Here is a 24052-nt window from a genome sequence, read left to right as displayed (position 1 = left end):
TTCTCGTATCGTATATATCATTAGTTGATCGCTACGGGTTTTCGTGCTAATTCTTTTTGCGAAATTCGTCCCCAAGGACTTAGTGTTGATATCATTTATGATTTTTAAATAAAGTTTTACAAATATTTGTCGAAAGGGAATTGCTTGTGTAGCAATTAATAATGATTGCCTAAAGCGAATACTACAAATGATTGTCCAAAGGAAATTGGTTGTGCAGCAATTATTACATAAAGCATATATTTTTATTATTGTTTCAATGGGTGGCAAAAGTGTCAAAGATCATTGTTGTCTGTATAATCCAAAACAAGTTTATGCTTATATTAACAGTAAACTAAAAGTTAAAGACCATATAAAAGCAATTTCAACTGGAAATAACGAAATATCAACTGACAGTAAAGTTATTGCTAATCAATTAAACAGATTTTTCAATTCTGCATTTATAAACGAAAGCCAAACTAATATGCCTACATGTGAAAGTATAACAGAAAAAATTTGCCCAACCCCATTGTTTAAAAAGGAAGGTATAAAAAAACGATTATTATATTTAAATGTGCGCAAGTCTATAGGTATTGATAAAATTCATCCAATGTTTTTAAGTAAATGTGCTGACAGTTTAGCTAGACCGCTTTGTGTGATATTTAACTGCTCATTTTTAAGTGGAACATTGCCTACAAGCTGGTTAAAAGCAAATATTACACCAATTTTTAAAAACGGGGATAGGCTACATGAAGGTAACTACCGTTCAATTTCATTGACCTCTGTTGTTTGTAAACTAATAGAAAGTATTGTAATAGACACAACAAGGAATCATTTAATTAAAAATAATTTAATAATAACAGAACAACATGGCTTCGTTAAATCAAAAAATTGTGCGACAAACCTTCTCGAAACATTGGATATAATAACAGAATCGATAAATGGTGGTAAATGTGTTGATGTTGCCTTTTTGGATTTTTCAAAGGCATTCGATTCAGTTCCGCATTCCAAGCTTCTCTAAAAACTGAAATAATTTGGTATTTTTGGAAAATTGTTGCAATGATGTAAAGCTTTCTTAGCAAATCGAAAACAGAGAGTTGTTTTGAGAGTGTTGTTTTGGGACTATTTGAATCAGAATGGGAAACAGTTCGTGGTGGGGTACCACAAGGATTGGTTTTAGGACCCTTGCTTTTTATAATTTATTTAAATGATTTACCACAAACATTGAACAATAAAGCAAGGCTATATGCTGATGATTTAAAAATATTTGCAGTTATAAAAAAAATAAAATAAACCACTCTCTACAGTGTGATCTTGATATCTTATTTACTTGGACAAAAAAATGGCTAAACAGTTTTAATAAAGATAAATGTAAATTCATGCATTTTGGTCGTAATAATCCAAAAAAAATATAGTTTAAAATATGACGCTACAGAATCAGATACAATTCAACATGAACTAGTAGTAACGAAATTGGAAAGAGACCTAGGTGTTTATGTTTCGCACAATTTAAAATGGGAAAACCATATTGAAAAAATGGTAAGTAAGGCGAATCAAATATTGGGTATCCTAAAACATGCAGTTCTCTTTCCAGATGAAATATCAACGAAATTGTTATATACATCACTCGTTCGGCCACACTTGGAATATTCTTTTCAAACATGGAATCCATATTTTGTCAGGGACATAGACTTAATCGAAAGGGTTCAACAAAAAGCAACAAAAATTGGCTACAAAAAAAGGAGACAGTTACGAGCAAAGGTTAAAGAAAATAGACTTACAAAATCTATCGAATAGAAGAGAAAACGGTGATCTTATCAAAATGAATAAAGTCCTGAACAAACATGATACTATCAAATGGCATCGTGAACCAGAAGTATTGGTTAGGCTAACCAGAGGGCACAATCAAAGGTTGATAATGCAGTATGTTAAAAGATGGATAAAATAGTCTTCTATTTTCGCTTATAAAATCTTACAATAATGCTCATCCGTTCGAGAAAAAAGCTGATAGTAAAAAAAAGTCCATAAAATATGGAATGAGATCAAAGAAAGCAAGATTTGGAGGTTCAAGTAAAGACTTTGGTTGAAAAGTATACCTCGCTGGTCTTTTTTTTTTTTTTTTTTTTTATACATATTTATTTTACAACTACAAAGTATTTACAAGTAACCAATCACATATTGGCGATAAAGATATACAAATATAAATCATAAATATAAAGTTCGAAATATACAAAGTAAATAAAAATATCGTTGCGTACATCTCCGAGACATGAATAAAATAAATACCAATTACAACATTATAATGACGTGTACGTAAAAATAATCCGAGAAATATATCTCTATATTATTCCAATTAAAATAAAAAAATACAATAAATAAAAATAAATCTGCTGATTTTTCTGAAGAGAGTTTAGATGTTTCACTATAAGTTTATTCACCACATTTCAAAATAATGTTAGTGTATAAATATGATGAAAACAAAATTTGTGTAAGATTTATAAGAAGTATTACTTATTTGTAGTTAAAGGAAGCTCGCAGAAGACTTAAGTCAGTCTTGTCATCGAGTACCTTTTTCTTAGACGTGTAATACACATAAAAAATCAGTTGCATACGTCGTATATATGTATGTGTTACATATATACCTTGTTATTAATTTTGTTTTTTTTCATTGATTTGTATTAAAGTTAAGTTACATTTATTTATTCAAATTTAAAAAAATTCCTTATCGTTGTTTAATTTAATGATTGTAGTTTTTAGCTTTTTTTTCAGAGTGTTCGTTGTTTATATTTAATAGTGATTCGTTTCTGGAAACTAATTTGTTAAATAAATAGGGACCACGTTTTGTAACTAAGAATTTTGAGAGTCTTGTTGTTTCAAAAGGTATCTTAAAGTTGCCCGTTGCTCTTGTATTGTATATATTTATATTATTTTTAAAAAAGTGTGCTGTAAAATGTTTTGGAACCAGACTTAGTTTATATTTAAACAGGAAAAGTATATTTTGAAAAAGATTCATTGGAAATATATTAAGTGCGTTCATTTGTTCCAGTAGGGGTTGAGCATGAGTAAATTGGTTTTTGTTGTATACTAGTCTTGAAGCGTGTTTTTGACGTAAGTAAATTGGTTTTAATTTAGATGTGTGGGTACTGCCCCATGCTATATTGCCATACATGAGATAGCTATGCATGAATGAAAATTAGATAATTTTTGACTTTTTTTTGAAAAAAATGGTCTTGCCTTGTAAAGCAAACTTATGTTCTTTGATATTTTTGTGCTTATGTAGTTTATGTGGAATTTCCAGGAGATGTGTTCATCAATTAGAACTCCTAAAAACTTTGTATTTAGAACTCTTTTGATCGTCATATTTTCTAAATTAATTGTTGGTAGGTTCAGGGGTATTTTTTAATTTGCTGATTAGAGTGAAATTGTATACACTTAGTTTTTGTTAGTAAAATCTCATGGTTGACGGTGTCAAATACCTTTGAAAAATCAATAAAGATCTTTAATGTGAAATTTTTTTTTCAAATGATCTACTTATCCTATTTAAGAGGTCAAGGATTGCATGCTTTTGAAACAAAAAGGTTCTTTAATGTCATTTTGGGGCCATCAAACAACCAAACAATCTGTTCCCTCCCATGCCAGTTCTTTCTCTTTAGAGTTCCAGCTTTTTTCATATCACTTTATTGAGCCAATAGATGTCGTTGATACCACTTGAGATGCCTCTCGACACAACATTCTGAGCACAGTTCAAACTGAGACAAAGAAAGCCAAGATACAATCAAAGTTCAAGACACAATCAAAGCAGAGATCGTTGTTTTGAATCAAGAAATAGTTGCTATGAAGAGCAGAAAAAGAAGTGGCTTATGGACCGATGCTGAAGAGGAAACCATTAAAAAGAAGAAGACCAATGTCCAGGAGTTTACGAGTAATCTAAATAAGTTGATTGGCAATATGAAGTTAAAATAAAAATCAAGGGCTGAAAAGAAAACTGTCATGAATCAGGTAATATTTATTGCATCATATAATAATAAGTTACAATGATATTGTAAAAAATGAACATTAACGAGTGATGCGGAAGTTATTGGACAAATCCTAGTTTCATTATTTGAGCATAATAATTAGTTTTTGTGGTTTTATGCGTTGGCATAAACGTTCTATAAAATATAAACTTTATTATTTGAAGCACAATTATTTAAAATGAGGTTAAATGCAGCTGAACGAGAATCTTTTTGAAAGCGACTAAAAATGTTTTTTGTAAATAAACCTAATATAAAAAAAAAAAGTTGTCAATCATTTTGAAATGGAAGGATTTGCTCGAAGTACAATATATGATAACCTAAAGAGACTTGAAACTGTTCAATCGTTTTCTGATAGAGAGCACCCCGGTTGTCCGACATCCTGGACTAGAGAAAAGAAAGCCGAAGTAACGAGATTCTTGTCAACATTAGAAATGGGGTCAGTCAGAGAAAAATAAGTATTAAATTCGGTGTAAATCAATCGACAATTGGTCGTCAGTTAAAAAAAATGAGTATTAAATATAGAAAACGTGAAAAGACTCCAAAATACACTATAGAACAACAAATAAAGGCAAACAAAAGAAGCAGGAAACTAGTTAACCAACTCTATAACACAAAATCGCTTCTGGTCATCGATGACGAAAAATATTTTTGTTTTGCAGGGAACAACACGCCTGGAAATTCTGGATACTACATAAACAACAAAAAGACATGCCCAGAAAGTGTTCGTTTTATAGGAAAAGAAAAATTTCCAAAAAAAAATGTGGATAGCCATATCTGACCGTGGTATGTTGATAAAGAATCCAATCCCCCCAAATGTGCCTCAAGCACGACCAACTGAAAATTTTTGGGTACATTTGGCAAAGAAGGTTTACGAGGGAGATTGGCAAGCTTCAACAGAGAAAGTTTTGATTGATCGCATTAAACTAAAACTACAAGAAATTGATTTAAACTTTTTACAGTCGCATATGAAAGGCGTCAGAGCAAAATTGAGATCAATTGCAGATGGTGGTGTTTTTTCATATAAAAAATAATATATTTTTATTAAAAGATAAATGCTTTATTTAGAAAAATTATAAAAGTAGTTTGTTTTTTTATTTATAAATAAGTTATTGACTTTTTTATTTTGTCCGATAACTTCCGCATCACCCGTTAACTTATTTTTATAGTTCTTTCGGTACTTTTTTTTTTTTTTTTTTTTTCGTAAGTTTTTGTTTACATTTGACGTAATATATATAAATTACATATTTTTTTCAAATACAAACAAGGCTTCTAAAAGAAGATCAAATGATCTTATCGTCAGGAGCCTTTTACAAAACAGAGTACATAAAGTATTATAAAAACGCCTTTTTACAATAAGAGAACGTAAAAAATTAACATAAAAATATTAAAATAGTACTTAGATAAATAGAAACAAATTGTCAACAAGTATAAAACAAAGATTGAACATACATTTCAAAATTATTATATATCATAAGACAAATTAAAAATATTCTAAGATATTTTCAATAGAGAGAATGAGATCTTTTAATTTAATTTTAAAAACAGAATAAGTTAGGGGTAAGCCGAAGTTAGGCAAAATAATTTTGTTCCAGAGATGAGCTGCACGATAAGTGATACAGAATTGATTGAACTTTGTTCGACAGAGTGGTTTATTTAAATAGTTATTATTCCTCATGTTAAACTTGCTTAGAGGTTTCAAAATAAAAAGGTCTTTAAAAATTAAAGGAGATAAATCATACTTCCACATATAAACAAAAGATAAATTTTTATATACGTTTAGTTTATAAACATCGAGGATTTTCATTTGATTGAAAAATATTGAGGAATTTGAGAACCGATCCGCAAAATTAATTACACGGATCGCATGTTTCTGACGACGATGGAGACATTGTAACTTACTTTGATCAGTACTACCCCAGGCAATAATTCCATAACTTATATAACTATGAATAAAAGAATAATAAAGTTTAGTTAAATTATTTTTATCTAAATGAGTACGCGCCTTATATAGAATTCCAATACTTTTTGAAACTTTCGAGCAGACATAGTTAATATGATGTTTCCATGTGATGTTCTCGTCAATGAAAACCCCCAGGTATTTAGTTACAGAATCTCTTTTTATTTCATTATGGTCAATAAAAATTTTTGGTAAATTTTGGGGTAGAGAACGTTTTTTGGAGAGCGGGTGGAAAAAAATCCATTTTGTTTTGTTTACATTTAATGTTAATTTGTTACTTTTAAACCATTTAGATATGTTTTGAAGTTCTTTGTTCATAACGGAGAATAGTAGGTAGATGTCACTGTTAGATAGAAATAAGTTTATGTCATCAGCAAACATAATACTTAGAAGATTTGATGCTTTATGCAAGTCGTTGATATATATTAAGAACAAAAGAGGGCCTAAGATGGAACCTTGCGGAACACCACAGGAAACATTTAAAAACTGTGTATGATTAAGATCATTACAAGAAACAAATTGTTTTCTGTTGGATAAATAACTTTGAAACCATTTACTAACTCTTTCATTTATTCCGTAATAATTAAGTTTATAAAGTAAAATATCATGATCCACAGTATCAAATGCTTTTGAAAGATCGATAAAAATTCCTAATGTAAATTGAGATTTTTCAAAAGAATTGGAAATCTCACGTACCAACTGAATAATTGCATGCTCGGTTGAGTTATTCTTCTTAAAGCCAAACTGATTGTTGTATAATAAATTATTTAAACTAAAATAATTAAATACTCTATTGAACATGATTTTTTCTAGTATTTTTGAAAATATAGATAAGATAGAAATAGGCCGGTAATTACTAATGTCAGATTTGTCACCACCTTTAAATAGTGGAATAACTTTAGCAATTTTCAATTGATCAGGAAAGACTCCTTGTTCTATTGATGATTTAAAGACTTTAAAAAGAATATATTTTAATTGTTCATAGCAATCTATAATTATGTTACCATTGATTTCGTCCGGTCCAACTGCTTTATTTTTTTTTAGTGTTTTGAAGGCTTTTTCGAACTCATCAAATAGTAACTCTTTAGATAACTCATCCGAGTGAATGCAATTATCCATCGGTACTAGAAAATCTTTAAATGATGTTTCAGTGTTAGGAATTAATTTAGATAATTTAGGGCCAATTTCAACAAAGAATTTGTTAAATTCGTCAGCTATTGTTTGAGAATTAATTATATTATTGTTATCTACTTTGATCATGTGTGGCAGGGAACCTGAGCACGGTTTTTTTATTTTACCGATAATTTCTTTTATTATTTCCCAGGAGCGTTTACAAGTATTTTTGGCTTTATTGAGAATTTTAGAATAGTAATGTTTTTTTAAGTTTTTTCGAACTTTTTCAAAAAGATTTTTGTAGTCTTTGTATATTTTCTCATTGGCGAATGATTTGTTTTTTAGATATTTTATGTATAATTTCTGCTTAACTTTTGATGATTTTTTTAAACCTTTGGTAATCCAGGGAGAATTAATGTTTTTTTGATTTAATGTTTTTTCATGTAAAGGAAAATTGGCATCATAAACTGAGTAAAATGTATTAAAAAAATCATCGTAAATTTTGTTTGCGTTATCACTAAAGTCGATGTTCTTCCAATGAAGTAATGATAATTGTGTTTTAAATTGCTCAACATTTTTTTGGTTAAAGTTGCGTAATTTAACTTTTATGTTAGTTTTAGTCATAATTTTAGAGTTGTTTATGATAAAAAAGATAGGGAAGTGGTCAGATATGTCTGTTTTTAAAATACCTTTATTTAAGTCACTGTTAAAAATATCAGTTGTTAGAATGTTAGCAATTAGAGTAGCCGATTTAGGAGTTACTCTGGTAGGGCGATTTATTAAAGGAATGGCTCCCATTTCAAAAATAGAATCATAAAAATTTTTAACTTTAATGTCCGTAAAGTAATGGAAGCAATTCATATTGAAATCCCCTAGAATAAAATTTTTTTTTTTTCAAGAATGCCTATTTTGAAAAGGTTTTCTTCAAAATACACTGTAGGTGATCTGTAGGTGATCTGCTGCCCACGACAAAAGAAAATCTTAAGTGTATAGGGTGAGAGTACAACTTTAGATAATAAATAATTCTAATGGACTATATTAGGTCCCAAAATAACTTTTTAGCCTCTGAACTTATTTACTGATTGTTTTTTAATTACTTTTAAAGAGCCTCAAATCGTTGGATGAGCTTGGTGCCGAGCTCGAAAAGAGAGATTATAATCTTAGCGTAAGTGCTATATCAACTGTTTATATATATATACAAGACTTAAGGAGTTATATATATATATATATATATATATATATATATATATATATATATATATATATATATATATATATATATATATATATATATATATATATAAGGCTTAAGGAGTTATTTATCTGCATTGCAACTTATATTTAAGGCAGGACAGTGGATCTTCTTTTGGAGAAACAGAACTTTGAATTTGCTGGAAAGAGCTGTGTCTCGGTCTTTTCAGGTCTTATGATTGACCAGTTTCCAACGGTTGCCTATAATATCGATCCAGACAAAAAAACGGAGCTCAATGTCCATTATCTCTTATCAAAAGATCAGGGCTGGTGTGCCTCTCATGTGTGCACAAGTCAATATTTCACGCAAATTGTGAAGATCCTGGATGTTGCGCTTTGAAAAGGAGCTTTTACTTCCAAGTTATTCCTTGTCGATTTCTGCCTCCACCTATTCCAATCAGCTAGTCAGAAAATGGCTTGAAAGCTGTATTCATTTTAGACGTCGCTAGCAAGAATTGTTTTCCTTCTGTATTTTTTTTATCGCTTTCAATATTCAGAGCATCATTCCTTGATCATTGAAATCATTAAAACCTCCTCCTTACAATCTGTTTTGTTTCTCTGTGCAATCAAGTTTTTCTCAAAAAATCTGCAAGCACTGTAACTTGTACTTTGTCTCCTAAGTTATGCTCAAAAAGCATGTCAACTTTACTCATTCCAATGCTATTAACCAAATCGCTATTACTCTTTTGCAAATCAGGCCTGTTCGTATTGCCGTCAAGCGCAAAGGAGAGTTAATGGCCGTAGTTGCAGTAGAAGAGAACGCGGCCTTTGCTGAATGGTTCGATGAGGACGAAATCGAAACGGAGGGCCTTCATATTTCGAATGATTCAACTATTTCAGACGAACCGGACTGCTCTTTTCCAATCATATCAATTGAGGATTACTTAAAAAATCCTTGGATAGATGACGAGTGAGGCAAGTTCCCATGATACACTTTGATTAAATTTAGTATGTCAGATAAGACTAAAGTAATATTAAATAATTTTTTTTTTTCAGAAAGGCAAAAGAACAAAAACATACGTGAAAATACCTAATCAGGTTCAGAATGATATTTATATGGATGGGGGGGTGCCCAATTTTATGACGTCCTTTTTAAGGGAGGGGGGATATAGGAAAAATGGACAACCAGGGACGAAGGACAGCCCTTAAACTAAACCACTGATCTCAAAATATAAATGGATAGCATATACGGCAAATTTTTTGAAGCCAGTTTTGGCCTCCCAAGAAAGCGACGTATTTGGTTAATTACAAATAGAGAAATTTTTGTTACAAACTTTTATACTTTTTTATATAAAAGTAAATGTGTAAGCCTCAAACACAAATATATTTTTCGGTTTAACATAGCAATTATTTTTTAAATAAAACGCAATAATGCATATTTACGTAAATTTCTAATATATATATATATATATATATATATATATATATATATATATATATATATATATATATATATATATATATATATATATATATATATAGATATATATATATAAATTAGTAAAGAACACTTATCTAATAACCACTTATCTTGTTTTTTACTACTTTATTATCGCTCTGTTATTTAAGAACATTGAGCACTCTATTTGTAAAATACACTAACATAATTTACATAAAAATTTCCTTTATTATATAATAAGTAATGGTTTAACTATAACAGTTTATTTACCATAAGTAAAGAACATCATCAGTAAAGAGCACACAAGAAACTAGTATTATACCTAGAACCTTGTACATAACTACTAGGTAACTTTCACATTTAAAATAATTTTTTTAAATGTGAAAAACTAAAATAGTTTTAATCATTTTTTATTTATATAATATATATATATATATATATATATATATATATATATATATATATATATATATATATATATATATATATATATATATATATATATATATATATATATATATATATATATATATATATATTTATTGCGAACCAGTTAAATTTTTTAAGACTGGTGACATAGTTATATGCTATGTCAAGAAATGGAAACCAACGAGTCTTGTTACATGCACACTATGCTGACTTGTATCCTTTGGCAAATAGGTTTCTTGAATTTAAATATTTGTATCAATCTTGTTTAAAAAACATATACTTTTCATTTAAACATTGTTACCTAAACTAAGCAAATATTGTTTGGTGCAGCACCAACGTTTCAAAAATAAATAAACTTCTTTGCAAACAAAAACATGCTGTTAGGATTATTATAAGTAAAGGTCGACTCTCCCATACCAAAATACTTTTTAGGAAACTCAATATATTAAATGTTTTCAAAATAAATCTTTATTAAATTCTTTTATTTATGTTTAAACTTGATAAAAAAACGGCACCGCCTTTATTTTACTCATCATCATATATACAGCACAAGATTCTCAAAAAATAACTTTAGTCAATCCAAAATCGAGGACCTAAATTATGGAATACACTTTTAAATAATGATCTTAAAACCTTTTTTCGCTTAACCAATTTAAAACAAAACCTATGCAAACTCTTCTACTAAACGATAATGAATTAAATTTCTTCTAAGGCGTTAAATAAGAGTACTTTTATGATTTGATATATATAACTATGATTATATTTATTAATTTTATATATACACATAAAAAATAAAAAAAACTTATTGTAAATTTTTACACGATTTAATTTTAGCGTAAGTGTAAAATGGAAAAAATTTTTGTTAAGTGATTTTCTACTAATATATATATATATATATATATATATATATATATATATATATATATATATATATATATATATATATATTTATATATATATATATTTTAATGTATTTTTAAAAAAATTTTTTATATACATTAAAATATATATATATTACATTAAAATATATACGAAAAGAAGACAGATTTGACTTATCACCAAGTCCCTTGCTTTTTCTAGCCATTTATATAAATACGTTGTAACTAAAATTAAAAATTAAAAATGAGAGCAAAAAGCAAACTGTTTCAAAGAAGTTATATATAATGCAAAAAGTCTTTCAAAGTTGTTTTTAATAAAAGTTAAGGAAGTAATTTATTCTCAATAACACGAAGATTAACTTACGGTCATGCAATGCTATATATATTCAAATTTCAAAGTTATTCATTAAAATAAAATTTTAATAAATCATTTAAGAAAACTAAAACCAACAGTAAAACAGTAAAAAAAGAAAACATGAAAAATGAAAACATATAAGTTAATTTATAATCAGAAGATACAATATATATACATAAATATATATATACATATATATACATATATATATATGTATATATATATATATATATATATATACATATATATATATACACATATATACATATATATACACATATACAAATATACACATACACATACATACACACACACATATATACTCATACACATACATACATACATACATACATACATACATACATACATACATACATACATACATACATACATACATACATACATACATACATACATACATACATACATACATACATACAAACGTGCACACATACATACACACACACGCCTGAATTGTTGATAAAGGAGTAAAGCAAGTAGGACAGGTAACTTCTGCTGAAAAGGGAACCCTAGTTATAATGGTGGGTTGCATTAATGCCTTTGGAAATTTTATTTCACCGTTTTTGATATTTCCTCGTGTCCACTTTTGTAGCCATATGCTTAAAGGTGCATCTACAGGTTCAAAAGGTGATGCTAATCCTAGTGGATGGATAAATACAGAAATTTTTTTGAAATGGTTTGATTATTTTGTGGAGTATGGACATCCTATCAAGGATCATCCATTACTTTTAATAATGGACAACCACAAAACTCATATATCGATTGAACTGATGGATAAAGCAAAGGAAAGCAATGTTGTGCTCTTGACATTGCCACCCCATTGCAGCCACAAACTCCAACCACTTGACAGATCAGTATTTGGGCCGTTAAAGAAATTTTACAGTTCAGCATGTGATTCATGGTTAAAGGCACATCCAAATACTCCTATGATGATATATGACATTTCTGAAAATTTAAGAATAGCTTATACGAGAGCCTTTACTTCCCAAAACATTCAAAATGGTTTTAAAGCAGCTGGCATTTTCCCGTACAATCCATATGTTTTCAGTGATGTCGACTTTTTATGTTCTTATGTATTTGATTGACCAATTCCAGCAAATGACAATTCCGACAAACAAACAATCCCCACATCACTGCGTATTGTATCTGAAGTTATTAATGAAAAGAAACAGCAAATCAGCACTTCTGCCTACCATTGGACAGCGGAAGATATAAGGCCATTTCTAAAAGCGGGTGAAAGAGTCGCAAAGAGAAAAAGTGCAAAAAGAAAATGTTCTAGGTCTCTGGTATTGACTGACACATCAACAAGAAATAAACTAGTTGAAAGTTTATCCGAATGTAAAAGAAAAAAAGAAGATAAAGATAAGAAAAAGAAAAAAAGTTACGCCCTGAGACATCAACGTAATTTTGACTCATTTTAAACATCAAGCAACCTGTTGAACAAAGTTACAAATACATTTAGAATGGTATTCTATTTTTGTTAAACATAAATAAATTTTGTGTATTGTTATGTTTTATAGTAGAATAAACAATAAAATAATGCTTAAAATGATTTGTTTCTATTTTTGTCCCATTTCACCCCAACCATTGTCCCATTTCACCCCAACATGGGGTGACATGGGACAAACAGTATCACTTTAAAAAACCAAGGCCTTGAACTTAATTTGATGGTTAAATAATGGGTTTTGCAATAATTTAACATGACAATTCATTGGACTATAGTTTTAAACCGATTTGTATGGTTTTTGTGGAAAATTTATAGCGCAGCACGCAAGCAAATTTTTTTGTCCCATCTCACCCCGTTCTCCCCTTCCACAAAGTTTATCATTTTAATTTTTTTTGTCTTTTCATAATTCACAGACTTGATCATTTAACGGAAACATGTCGTTGTCAACAAAATATCATACAGACGCTATAATATTTTAAAATTGCCTTAACTATACCGAGTAGTTAATAAATTCTCAAACATTTATTAATAATTCGCAAATAAGTTCAAAGTTTTATTCAAAGACAAATGAAATTTTGAAAGAAATTTCAAATAATAGTGTATTGTTAATTTTGGCCATTACAATTATTTTAGATTATGAGGGATGCGTCAAAAAACAAACAAGATAATTAGTGCATACATTAATATTTTTATTATATTTCAAAGAAAATATGATGTTCATCAATTAACAATTTTTATATTTAAAATGAGACAAACAATCATTGACTTATTATCAATTAAAGTCGAATGATATCAAAAAAAAGATGATGGATTGGTATTAATGGTCAGTACTGTTTATAACACTGAAATGCAAAAAGGCAGTAAAAAATCAGATATATCAGATCATTTCCCCATTTTCCTAACAATTAACTCAATTTCATCACCTATAATAAATAAAAGCTATATAATGAGAAAACGTATTTTAAAAGAAAATAGCTTAGAAATGTTTAAGCATCAATTATCATTATTAAACTGGAAACGTAAACTTCAATGATGATGTAAAAAAACCAAAAAACCTTAAGTCCTTGGATTGCAAAAACCAAAGGACTGAGAAAATCCTAAAAATTAAGCAAAAATTATATATAAAATACTTGAAAACAAAATCCAATTCAAATATACAAATTTACAAAAGCTACGAACTTTTATTTTAAAAAATTCGTAAAAGTTAAAAATAAATTATAACTTTAATCTAATTACTAAATATAAAAATGAATCAAAACGTTTATGTAAAATTCTAAAAAAAATAACAGGAAAACAAAAAACCTGCTCAAATATCCATATCAAAAATGATTAAAATAAACGACGTATGTATACGTGAACCAAATGAAATAGCAAATGAATTTAATAAATATTTTTCTGGTATCGGAAAAAAACTTGCAAATAGGATTTCTTCTACTGATATTTGCTTTCATGATTTTTTTAAATCTACCAATAGTCTACCTTTTCACCACGATTTATGGCGAGATTTATCGATTGGCTAGGTTTATCGATTGGCTAGATTCATCAATTGAAGAGTTTGAAAGAGCCTTCAAATTACTAAAATGAAACAAAGCAATCAGCGCGGTCGGAATATACGGAAGAATAGATTGCTATGAAAACTTGAAAGATATTCTTTTTGAAGTCTTCAACCCAGCGGGCACACGACGTTGGAATAACGTTGAAATAACGTTAATCAACGTCGATCAACGTCGATCAACGTTAATCAACGTTATCTAACCGTTATCTCAACGTTATTCCAACGTTGTGTGCCCGCTGGGAATGCATCCATATAACAAGGGGTTTAGCTGAGAAACTAAAAATTGCCAGTTATCCCAATTCACTAAGACGGTGAAAAATCAAATGTTAATAATTATAGCCCTATTTCTGTCCTCTCCATGTTTTCAAAAAATTTAGAAAAAATTATATATGGAAAGACATACAACTTCCTGAATGCGAATAATTTACTATATAAATAAGTTAATAAACGCGAGTGGCATGGCAATTTGGAATGTGTGGCTAATTTTTCGCCTAAACAGCAGACCTACATTTTAGTTTCGCTTCAAAAACAGTAAAATTAAAAGCAACCTCTTTTATCGCATTCAATTATTACAACCTTACAAGATTTATCACCAAAATTAGCAATATCTCCACCAATTATGCGCTCCAAAAAGTTAAGCAGTAACAATGTAAATCTAAGTCTAAAAATAAAAATAAAGCAGAATGATGTTAACGAAATTGATTACGAAGTATTTATTGAACTTGTAAAAAATTAATCATGTTTATGAAAAACTGCTTTATCTTCTCATAATATGATAAAAGAAAATATGCTTAGGAATATATTAATGAAAGCCTTGGTGGTCGTTACACAGGTTTATAAATTTTTATATTTATATAGAGGGATATGGCTTCAAAGTTTAGCTTTTGATTGGTTTATTGTTATAACATGTTTTTTTCCTGATTTTTGTTCAATTTCTTTTTTTAAAAGATATAAAGCAATTTTTACTTTGAAATTATTATTAAATAAAATTTTTATTTTTAACTATTTAAGTTTAGCAAATATGCCAAACAATAAATCTGTTAGTAGTTGATTCTTTTTTTACAATTTATTCTGTTATAGTATTATTACAGCTTTTTTTAGTTGAATCCCTGAAAAACCTTTGGAAAGGATTACGAGATAATTTTAAAGGTTGCAATGACAGACGGGAAAAAGGTACGCAATCAGGTGCAAATAAAGCTGATGCAACTGATAACTTGGATTCTATTGATCTACACTGTAGAATAATAATTAAATAAAATATACTGTAGAATAATAATTAAATAAATAATAAATAACTTGGTTAAAGGACCTTCCAAAACAGAAAAATTGTTTGGCAGGATTAAGAATTGAAAAAGTTTTATTTTATATAGAACCTAAAGAATATATTGTGTTATATATATAGATATATATATATATATATATATATATATATATATATATATATATATATATATATATATATATATATATATATATATATATATATATATATATATACATATAATGTTTATATTTATAAAGTAAAAAGTATAAACTTTAATGTCAATTTAATATTTCATTCACTCTCTCATATTATTCATTAAAATAATTACATTTACTATTGACTCTTCTGTCTTGCCATTAAATTGAACCTACCTCCAAAATAAAGTCATTTTTATAATTATTTCTAATAGAATCTGCTTCTTTTTATAAAAGTATGAGCACCGAGAAAAGTATCATCTTTGAATGCATCATTGTTGTATTGTTCACCGTCAGAAATAAAAAGAAAGTATGTTTTTTACCTTTTAATACTGGTTACGCTGCTTTACCCATGTTAAATTTTTAACTTTTTTTGCCAAATTAAAATTAAAAATTTTATTTTTATTTTTGATGTATTTATTTTTTACTATGATGAAGTTATTTATAATAATATGTACTTTGCTTTTGACTGAGATTTTTATTAATTAAATTTTGTCATCTCAACATCCAAGATTATTATTATGACTGAAACAAATGGTTGAAAACAAATTTGTGAAATTAAAAGAATTTAAAATATCATTTAGTCAAAGAATTTTTTTTTTTTGATAATTATAATATAGTTATAATTAGTAAAATTATTTTTTGTTATCAATAGTCATTGCAATAAATAGTGCATTGCAATGTTTATTGCATTCATTAGTTTAAAGTCTGACTTTTTTAATTTTGGGCAGGTATAAACAGAGATTTATAATGATTTGCCTGTGAAAAAAGATATAGTATCATTGTTTGAATTATTTTGTTCAACAGGAAGTCAATTAGTCTGATTTTCTTATGTTTGACTGGTATAAAAAGATCAATTTTTATTATCCATTTATTATTGAATGATTAAAAAAGTTTAAGGTTTGTTTAATTTATAACTTGTTAAATATTAATATTTTTAATTTATATAATTACCAGTTTCTGTAGAACTATTTTTTTAAACATTTTTTGTAGATAATAGGAAAATAATACTTTTAATATCATTAGTGATGATATTAAAAGTATTATTAAGTAGTATTTTTAATAATATTTTCATTAATGTAAAATATTATATAATAATTATAATAACAATTGTTATTATCAAGAACATTTTGTGTGGCTAATTTAAAAAAAAATCTATACACAATTGATGAAAAAAGTACATCAATCTAATAATACCAACATGCAAATAAATGTCACAAATTTATTATAGATTTCAAATTTAATTATTTTAATTATTAATTAATTTTGTTTTCTTTTTTTTAATAAATAATATTACTATTCCTTTTATGTTTTGAATTTTCACTTGTTTTCTTTTTTTTATGTGGTATTTTTGAATACTGGGCAATTATACAGTATCGAAATGATGTTATAAATCCGTAAATACTTTCTAACTAATTGTTAAAAAGGTTAACCACTGCATGAAGCACCAAAATAGAGTTTTTACAATTATTTGTTTTCTTTTGAAATGTATAATATAAATAAATGATTTGATATTTCTCAAATTGCTGATTTGATTCTTGATTCAATTCTAAATAAAAAATACCAATTCGCTAAGCCCTAATAAATACATATATATGTATATATATATATATATATATATATATATATATATATATATATATATATATATATATATATATATATATATATATATATATATATATATACAGTATTGGACAAAACATTTGCAACCAACATCGAATAATGCTAAAAAGTGTTCCTAATTTTACATGTCTTAAAAACGAAACGAACTAAACTACCACAGCAAACAGTTCAGGAGTCTGGAGTCATAGCATGCCATGACATGAGCAATCAGCTGACAGGTGACAGCACACAGGCAAAATTTCTTTGGCAAGTACCATTTTGCAGCGGACAAAACAAGTGCAACTTTTTTGGTTTATTTCATTTTCTTAAGTCTGGTCCGTGTCAACGTCACGGAAGTTTTTTATAATTAAACGAAGTATCCAGACGTTTCCAGAAGTTTCCAGAAGCATGCAGAAGCTTCCAGAAGAAGCATATGGAAGCATCCAGTAGCATCCAGAAATATCCAGAAACATTCAGAAGAATCCAGACGCATCCAGAAATATCCAGAAACATTCAGAAGAATCCAGACGCATCCAGAAGTTTCCAGAAGCATTGAAAAGAAGCATCTAGAATCTTCCAGAACAGGTTTAAACAGGTTTATTTTACTATATAAGAGACATGTATATCGACAGGTAATTCAGTCAGTATATGGAAGTCAATCAGTCAGTATTATCAAGACAGTTTATCGAAGTGAGTTTTATCAAAGTGTTTTATCGAAGAACATCAATACAAGAAGTGAAATACAAAAAGTGTTTCATTACATTATTACAATCCACATCCAACCAAGGTGTTATCTTCCACAGAGCATTATTGTATTATCACAAGGTAAATGTAACACAGAAGGCCTTGAGAAGCGTGATTATTTATTTTTATTATTTTAATGACTTCAAGTGCAAAAATGGCTCCCGACAATCTTGGATTGGAACTAACAAAGAAAATTATTGGCGATTACGTAAGTGGAATGTCACAAAAAAGTATTTGTGATAAATATCGCGTGAAAAAATGGACCGTATCAAAACTATGTTCCAAACATCGTTCTACGGGGAATTCGGCAGCAGATAACAAAGGTAGAAGACCGCGTTCCACCACTTGTAGAGAGGATTCTATGATCGTCAGATCCGTCAAAAAGAATCCCTGGATATCATCAGTCGAGATACAAAAGCAATTAGAGCTGCCTGTATTGGACCGAACAATCAGACGACGTGCTGTTGAAGCCGGATTGTTTTCTCGACGCCCTGCAAAGAAACAGCTGATTTCACTAAAAAACCAGAAGAAGACTCCTGTTTGCTACATCTCATATTGACTGGAATGTACAGAAATGGCGAACTGTCCTGTTCAGTGATGAATCGAAGTTCAACATCATTGGGAGCGATGACATTTGCCGTGTTCGTCGACCGGCCGGCAAAACGCCTCAATTTACGTTACTGCCATAAGACCGTGAAGCATGGTGGAAACAATGTAATGGTCTTGGGGTGTTTTTCTGCTAACGGTTTAGGTCCAATACATCGAAACGATGAAATAATGGACCGTTTCATGTATAAAAACAGCCTGAAAGATGTTATGTTACCTCATGCTGAATGGAATTAGCCAATAAAATGGGTTTTTCAGCAAGACAATGATCCAAAACACATTGCAAAAGTAGTCAAGCAGTGGTTTCAAGACAACTACCTATCGGTGATAGATTGGCCGCCTCAATCTCCGGATCTCAACCCTATGGAGAACCTGTGGGGGATCGTCAACCGCAGAATAAATCGTGAAGGTGTTCGTAATAAGGATCAACTGTTTGAACAAATCCATAAGGCCTGGGCAGCGATTCTACAAAGTTTCATTGATCATCTGATCGAATCTATGCCTCGAAGATGCAAGGCTGTGATCGACAACAAAGGATTCGCCACGAAATATTGATAGCGAAATACAGCCTGGTCAACATTTTGTCGAGTTGCACTTGTTTTGTCCAGATGGAAATCAACTTTTTTTAATACTTTTGATTAATTTAATAATTTTCGTGTACAAATAATGAACTTTGTGATGAATAAAACTTGAAGAACTTTGTCTCTAAACAGTTACATAGTTATTTTTCTAAATTGAAAAAATGCAGCACTTTTATATAAAGAAACTAAAGTAGCATTATTTGGTTGCATTCGTTTTGTCCAATACTGTATATGTATATATATATATATATATATATATATATATATATATATATATATATATATATATATATATATATATATATATATATATATATATATATATATATATATATATATATATATAAATATATATATATATATATATATATATATATATATATATATATATATATATATATATATATATATATATATATATATATATATATATATATACAGCGGTGGCCAAAAATTAAAGACCACTCATTTTTTAGTTGGTTTCTTAATCTTTAAATTAAAATTAAGAAGATTCTAATTGACATATTAAATTTCTTCTTTTATAATCTTGTTAATTAAAACATACGGATTAAAGTGGTATAATTTTTTAAATCTAATTCTAATTAAACAGCGTTTAACTTATTAAAAAACTGGTGAGTACTTATAAATCTTCTTTAAATAAATTGGACAAAATTTAACGACCACTTTCAAATCTTTAATTTGCACTTATTAAAAATAGTAATCCATTATTTTTTTTTAACTGTCGTAATTGCTTACTACGTTGGCTATAAATTAAAATGTCGAAACCTGAGTTTCGATATCAAATAAACTTTTATTTTTTGAGTTGCAATAAGGATATAAAAATATTGCAAAAATGCGTGCAAAGATCGAAGAAAAAGGCAGATACGCGGCTACTGTATTAAAAGAAGAAGGCTATAGCATCAGAAAAATAGCAGAAAAGCTCGGAAAGTCGCACTATTGCATTATTAACATAACTCAACGATACAAAGAGACCCGGTCAATTAATGATCGTCATAGGACTGGACGCAATAAAATTTCAAATGACCTTGATGTTCGCTCGTTAGTGAGATTAATTAAAAAGAAAACAGACAAGCATCATCTACAGACTTGTCTACGAAATGGACACTGTCAAATGGTCTGAAAGCAAGCCCTAGAACTGTGCGAAGGGTCCTCTACAATTTAAATTATTTATGGCGTGCTGCTGCAAAAAAACCACGCTTAAATAAAAAACAAAAATTTGCCAGGAAAGAGTGGTGCAAACTAAAAATTGGTTAACAGATCAGTGGAGCCGTGTGGTCTTTAGTGATAAAATGAACGTTGAGGCAGACAACAGAAAAGGTCGCGTAATGTTGCGTAGAAATCCAAGCAAACGGTTTAATGAATCATGCATTTTGAAATGAACAAAACAAGGCAGTGATTCAATAGGCATTTGGGCCTGTATGAGTGCCTGTGGAGTTGGCGTTTTTCATTTATTCGATGGTAGACTTAACAAAGAAAGGTACATCGAAATTTTGGAAAACTCGCTTATTCCTAGCATTGATTTATGGCAGTTGCAAGAAGGATTTATTTTCCAGCAAGATAATGCGCCGTGTCATAAAGTGCATGTTGTTAGCGATTGGTTCAATTCTAATAAAATTCAAGTGCTTCCATGGCCTGCCAATAGTCCAGACTTGAATCCAATAGAGAATTTATGGTCGTGGCTTGATCACAAGCTTGGTAAAAAACAACTTTACAATTTGGAAGATTTGAAATCTTCTATCTCTCATCATTTGAAAAATGTGCCTGATGAAGTAATCAAAACTTTAATGAATTCAATGCCAGAACGAGTACAAGAGTGCTTGAAAACAAATGGAGGAATAACACGTTTCTAAATTATTTTTTTATTGCTTTTTGAAATATTTTTGAAACTGGTCTTAAAATTTTGTCCAATTTTCTTTCCCAATTATATTTTTTAAAAGTCAGTTTTTTAATTTTTTAACATTATTTTGTAAAAAAATTAGAAGTTCTTTTATAATAAATATAAAATAGAATAAAAATTCTTTCTAAAAATGTTTTTCTTTTTTTGATATCTTTTTCCAAAATAAAATTATACTAAGGTTAAAAATAAAGTTTGAAAAAAAAAAAAGTGGTCTTTAATTTTTGGCCACCACTGTATATATATATATATATATATATATATATATATATATATATATATATATATATATATATATATATATATATATATATATATATATATATATATATATATATATGTATATATATATATATATATATGTATATATATATATATATATATTATATATATATACTATATATATATATATATATATATATATATATATATATATATATATATATATATATATATATATATATATATATATATATATATATATATATATATATATATATATATAAACAAAGAGAGTGAAAAAGATACAGATATAGACATATTCGATGGTTATATTTTTTTAGTTAAGTTCGTAAAAACACTTAATATATGACGGTGTTTATGTTTATAGAAGCAATCTAAAGAATTTTGCCAACAAAAGGTGCCACAGACTGGGAAATTCAGAAGACAAATGTGGCTTTTTTGTCTGGAGCTCTTAACAAAAATAGAGGCAAAAAAGAAAGAGCAGTAAAAAAGTCCATCCAGAAAGCCAGTTCAACAGAAAGTTTTGGCCATTCTGCCCAATCATTGACGTTGCGACCCTTATCTGGATTTTCATTACCACAATTTGAACACTTTATTTTTGATGAGTCTGACAAAGAATAATGTTCTCAAAGTCGTCCATGATCTGTTTTTATATGTTATGCAATATATCAATTGTATATTTGACACTACTTTAAGCTTTACAACTATTTGTTTTATTAATGATATATGAAGATATAATAATTAAGTATTATCTTTATATAATTTATTATATAAAATATATAGATATATATATATTTACATTTATATATATATATATATATATATATAAATATATATATATATAATATATATATATATATACATATATATATATATATATATATATATATATATATATATATATATATATATATATATATATATATATATATATATATATATATATATATATATATATATATATATATATATATATATATATATGTAAATTATGTTAGTGTATTTTACATATAGAGTGCTCAATGTTCTTAAAGAACAGAGCAATAATAAATTAGTAAAAAACACTTATCTAACTTTTATCTTCTACTTAAAGTTTCACCACTGCTGGATTATCAGGAAGAGTTTATCAGGAAGAGAATTTTTCCTGATGATCCAGCAATGGTGAAACTTCAAGCAGAAGATAAAAGTTAGATAAGTGTTTTTTACTATTTATATATATATATATATATATATATATATATATATATATATATATATATATATATATATATATATAATATATATATATATACCTGGGTATATATATATATATATATATATATATATATATATATATATATATATATATATATATATATATATATATATATATATATATATATATATATATATATATATATACCCAGCAAGCACATAACGTTATTTCAACGTTGCGGTTTAGTTGATATTTGGTTGAAAAATAACGATACAAGTTTCAACGTTATTTCAACGTAAGTTCAACGTTAAGAACAAACCGTTGAAAATTTCAACGTTAATTCAACGTTTATTTTGATTTACTTTTTAATATTAATGCTTTGCAACAGCCGTTTAAAATTTACTGACCAAATGTATTCAAGTTTCAAACGCATTGTAATATCGTGAACTGTAATAAAATATCCCATCCGCCTAATATATCACATCCCCCATAGAAAAACCGAAATCGAGAATGCGTTTTCAAGTTATTGCACTTAGAAGTGTATCTAGTACGTCCGAAATATTTTTATACAAAAAAAATAAAATTAAAAACGCAACGATCAAGATTCATAAAGCGGTTTGTAAATAATATACTATAAATGAAGTTAGCTTTAAATAGTAATATATTTTAAATTCATACTTATGAAATTTTGATCTTAATATATTGCGTGACAATAACTATATAGATTACACATGGGGGATGTGATATTTTAGATACCAAATACTAATACTTTGCAGTATTTTAAATGTTACATAGGGGGATGTAATATTCTAGAAGCCTGAATAAGGGGGATGTAATATTTTACATAGCAATTTCAGCTTCTTATTGTGATATATATACAGATTACACATGGGGGATGTGATATTTTAGATACCAAATACTAATACTTTTCATTATTTAAAATGTTACATAGGGGGATGTAATATTTTAGAAGCCTGAATAAGGGGGATGTGATATTTTACATAGGAATTTCAGCTTCTTATTGTGATATATATACAGATTACCCATGGGAGATGTGATATTTTAGATACCAAATACTAATACTTTTCATTATTTAAAATGTTACATAGGGGGATGTAATATTTTAGAAGCCTGAATAAGGGGATGTGATATTTTACATAGGAATTTCAGCTTCTTATTGTGATATATATACAGATTACACATGGGAGATGTGATATTTTAGATACCAAATACTAATACTTTGCAGTATTTTAAATGTTACATAGGGGGATGTAATATTTTAGAAGCCTGAATAAGGGGGATGTGATA

At 27.8% G+C, this 24052-nt stretch overlaps 1 protein-coding gene across 1 annotated transcript; it reads left to right on the top strand.

Annotated features, from left to right (window-relative positions):
* Positions 1-187: 187 nt before the first annotated feature.
* On the top strand, positions 188-997 carry LOC136084190 (uncharacterized). The gene has a single exon (XM_065804308.1). The coding sequence runs from the start codon at positions 188-190 to the stop codon at positions 995-997; it is 810 nt and encodes a 269-aa protein (XP_065660380.1).
* Positions 998-24052: the final 23055 nt, after the last annotated feature.

The sequence above is a fragment of the Hydra vulgaris genome, chromosome 08 (assembly GCF_038396675.1).
Source record: "Hydra vulgaris chromosome 08, alternate assembly HydraT2T_AEP".
Lineage (NCBI taxonomy): Eukaryota > Metazoa > Cnidaria > Hydrozoa > Anthoathecata > Hydridae > Hydra > Hydra vulgaris.
Note: the sequence above shows the minus strand (reverse complement) of the source record. Positions and strands in the feature narration are given on the sequence as shown.

Bases quoted from the DNA above. Each gene is read 5' to 3' on its own strand.
- LOC136084190 (XM_065804308.1), top strand. From the start codon at position 188: ATGATTGTCCAAAGGAAATTGGTTGTGCAGCAATTATTACATAAAGCA.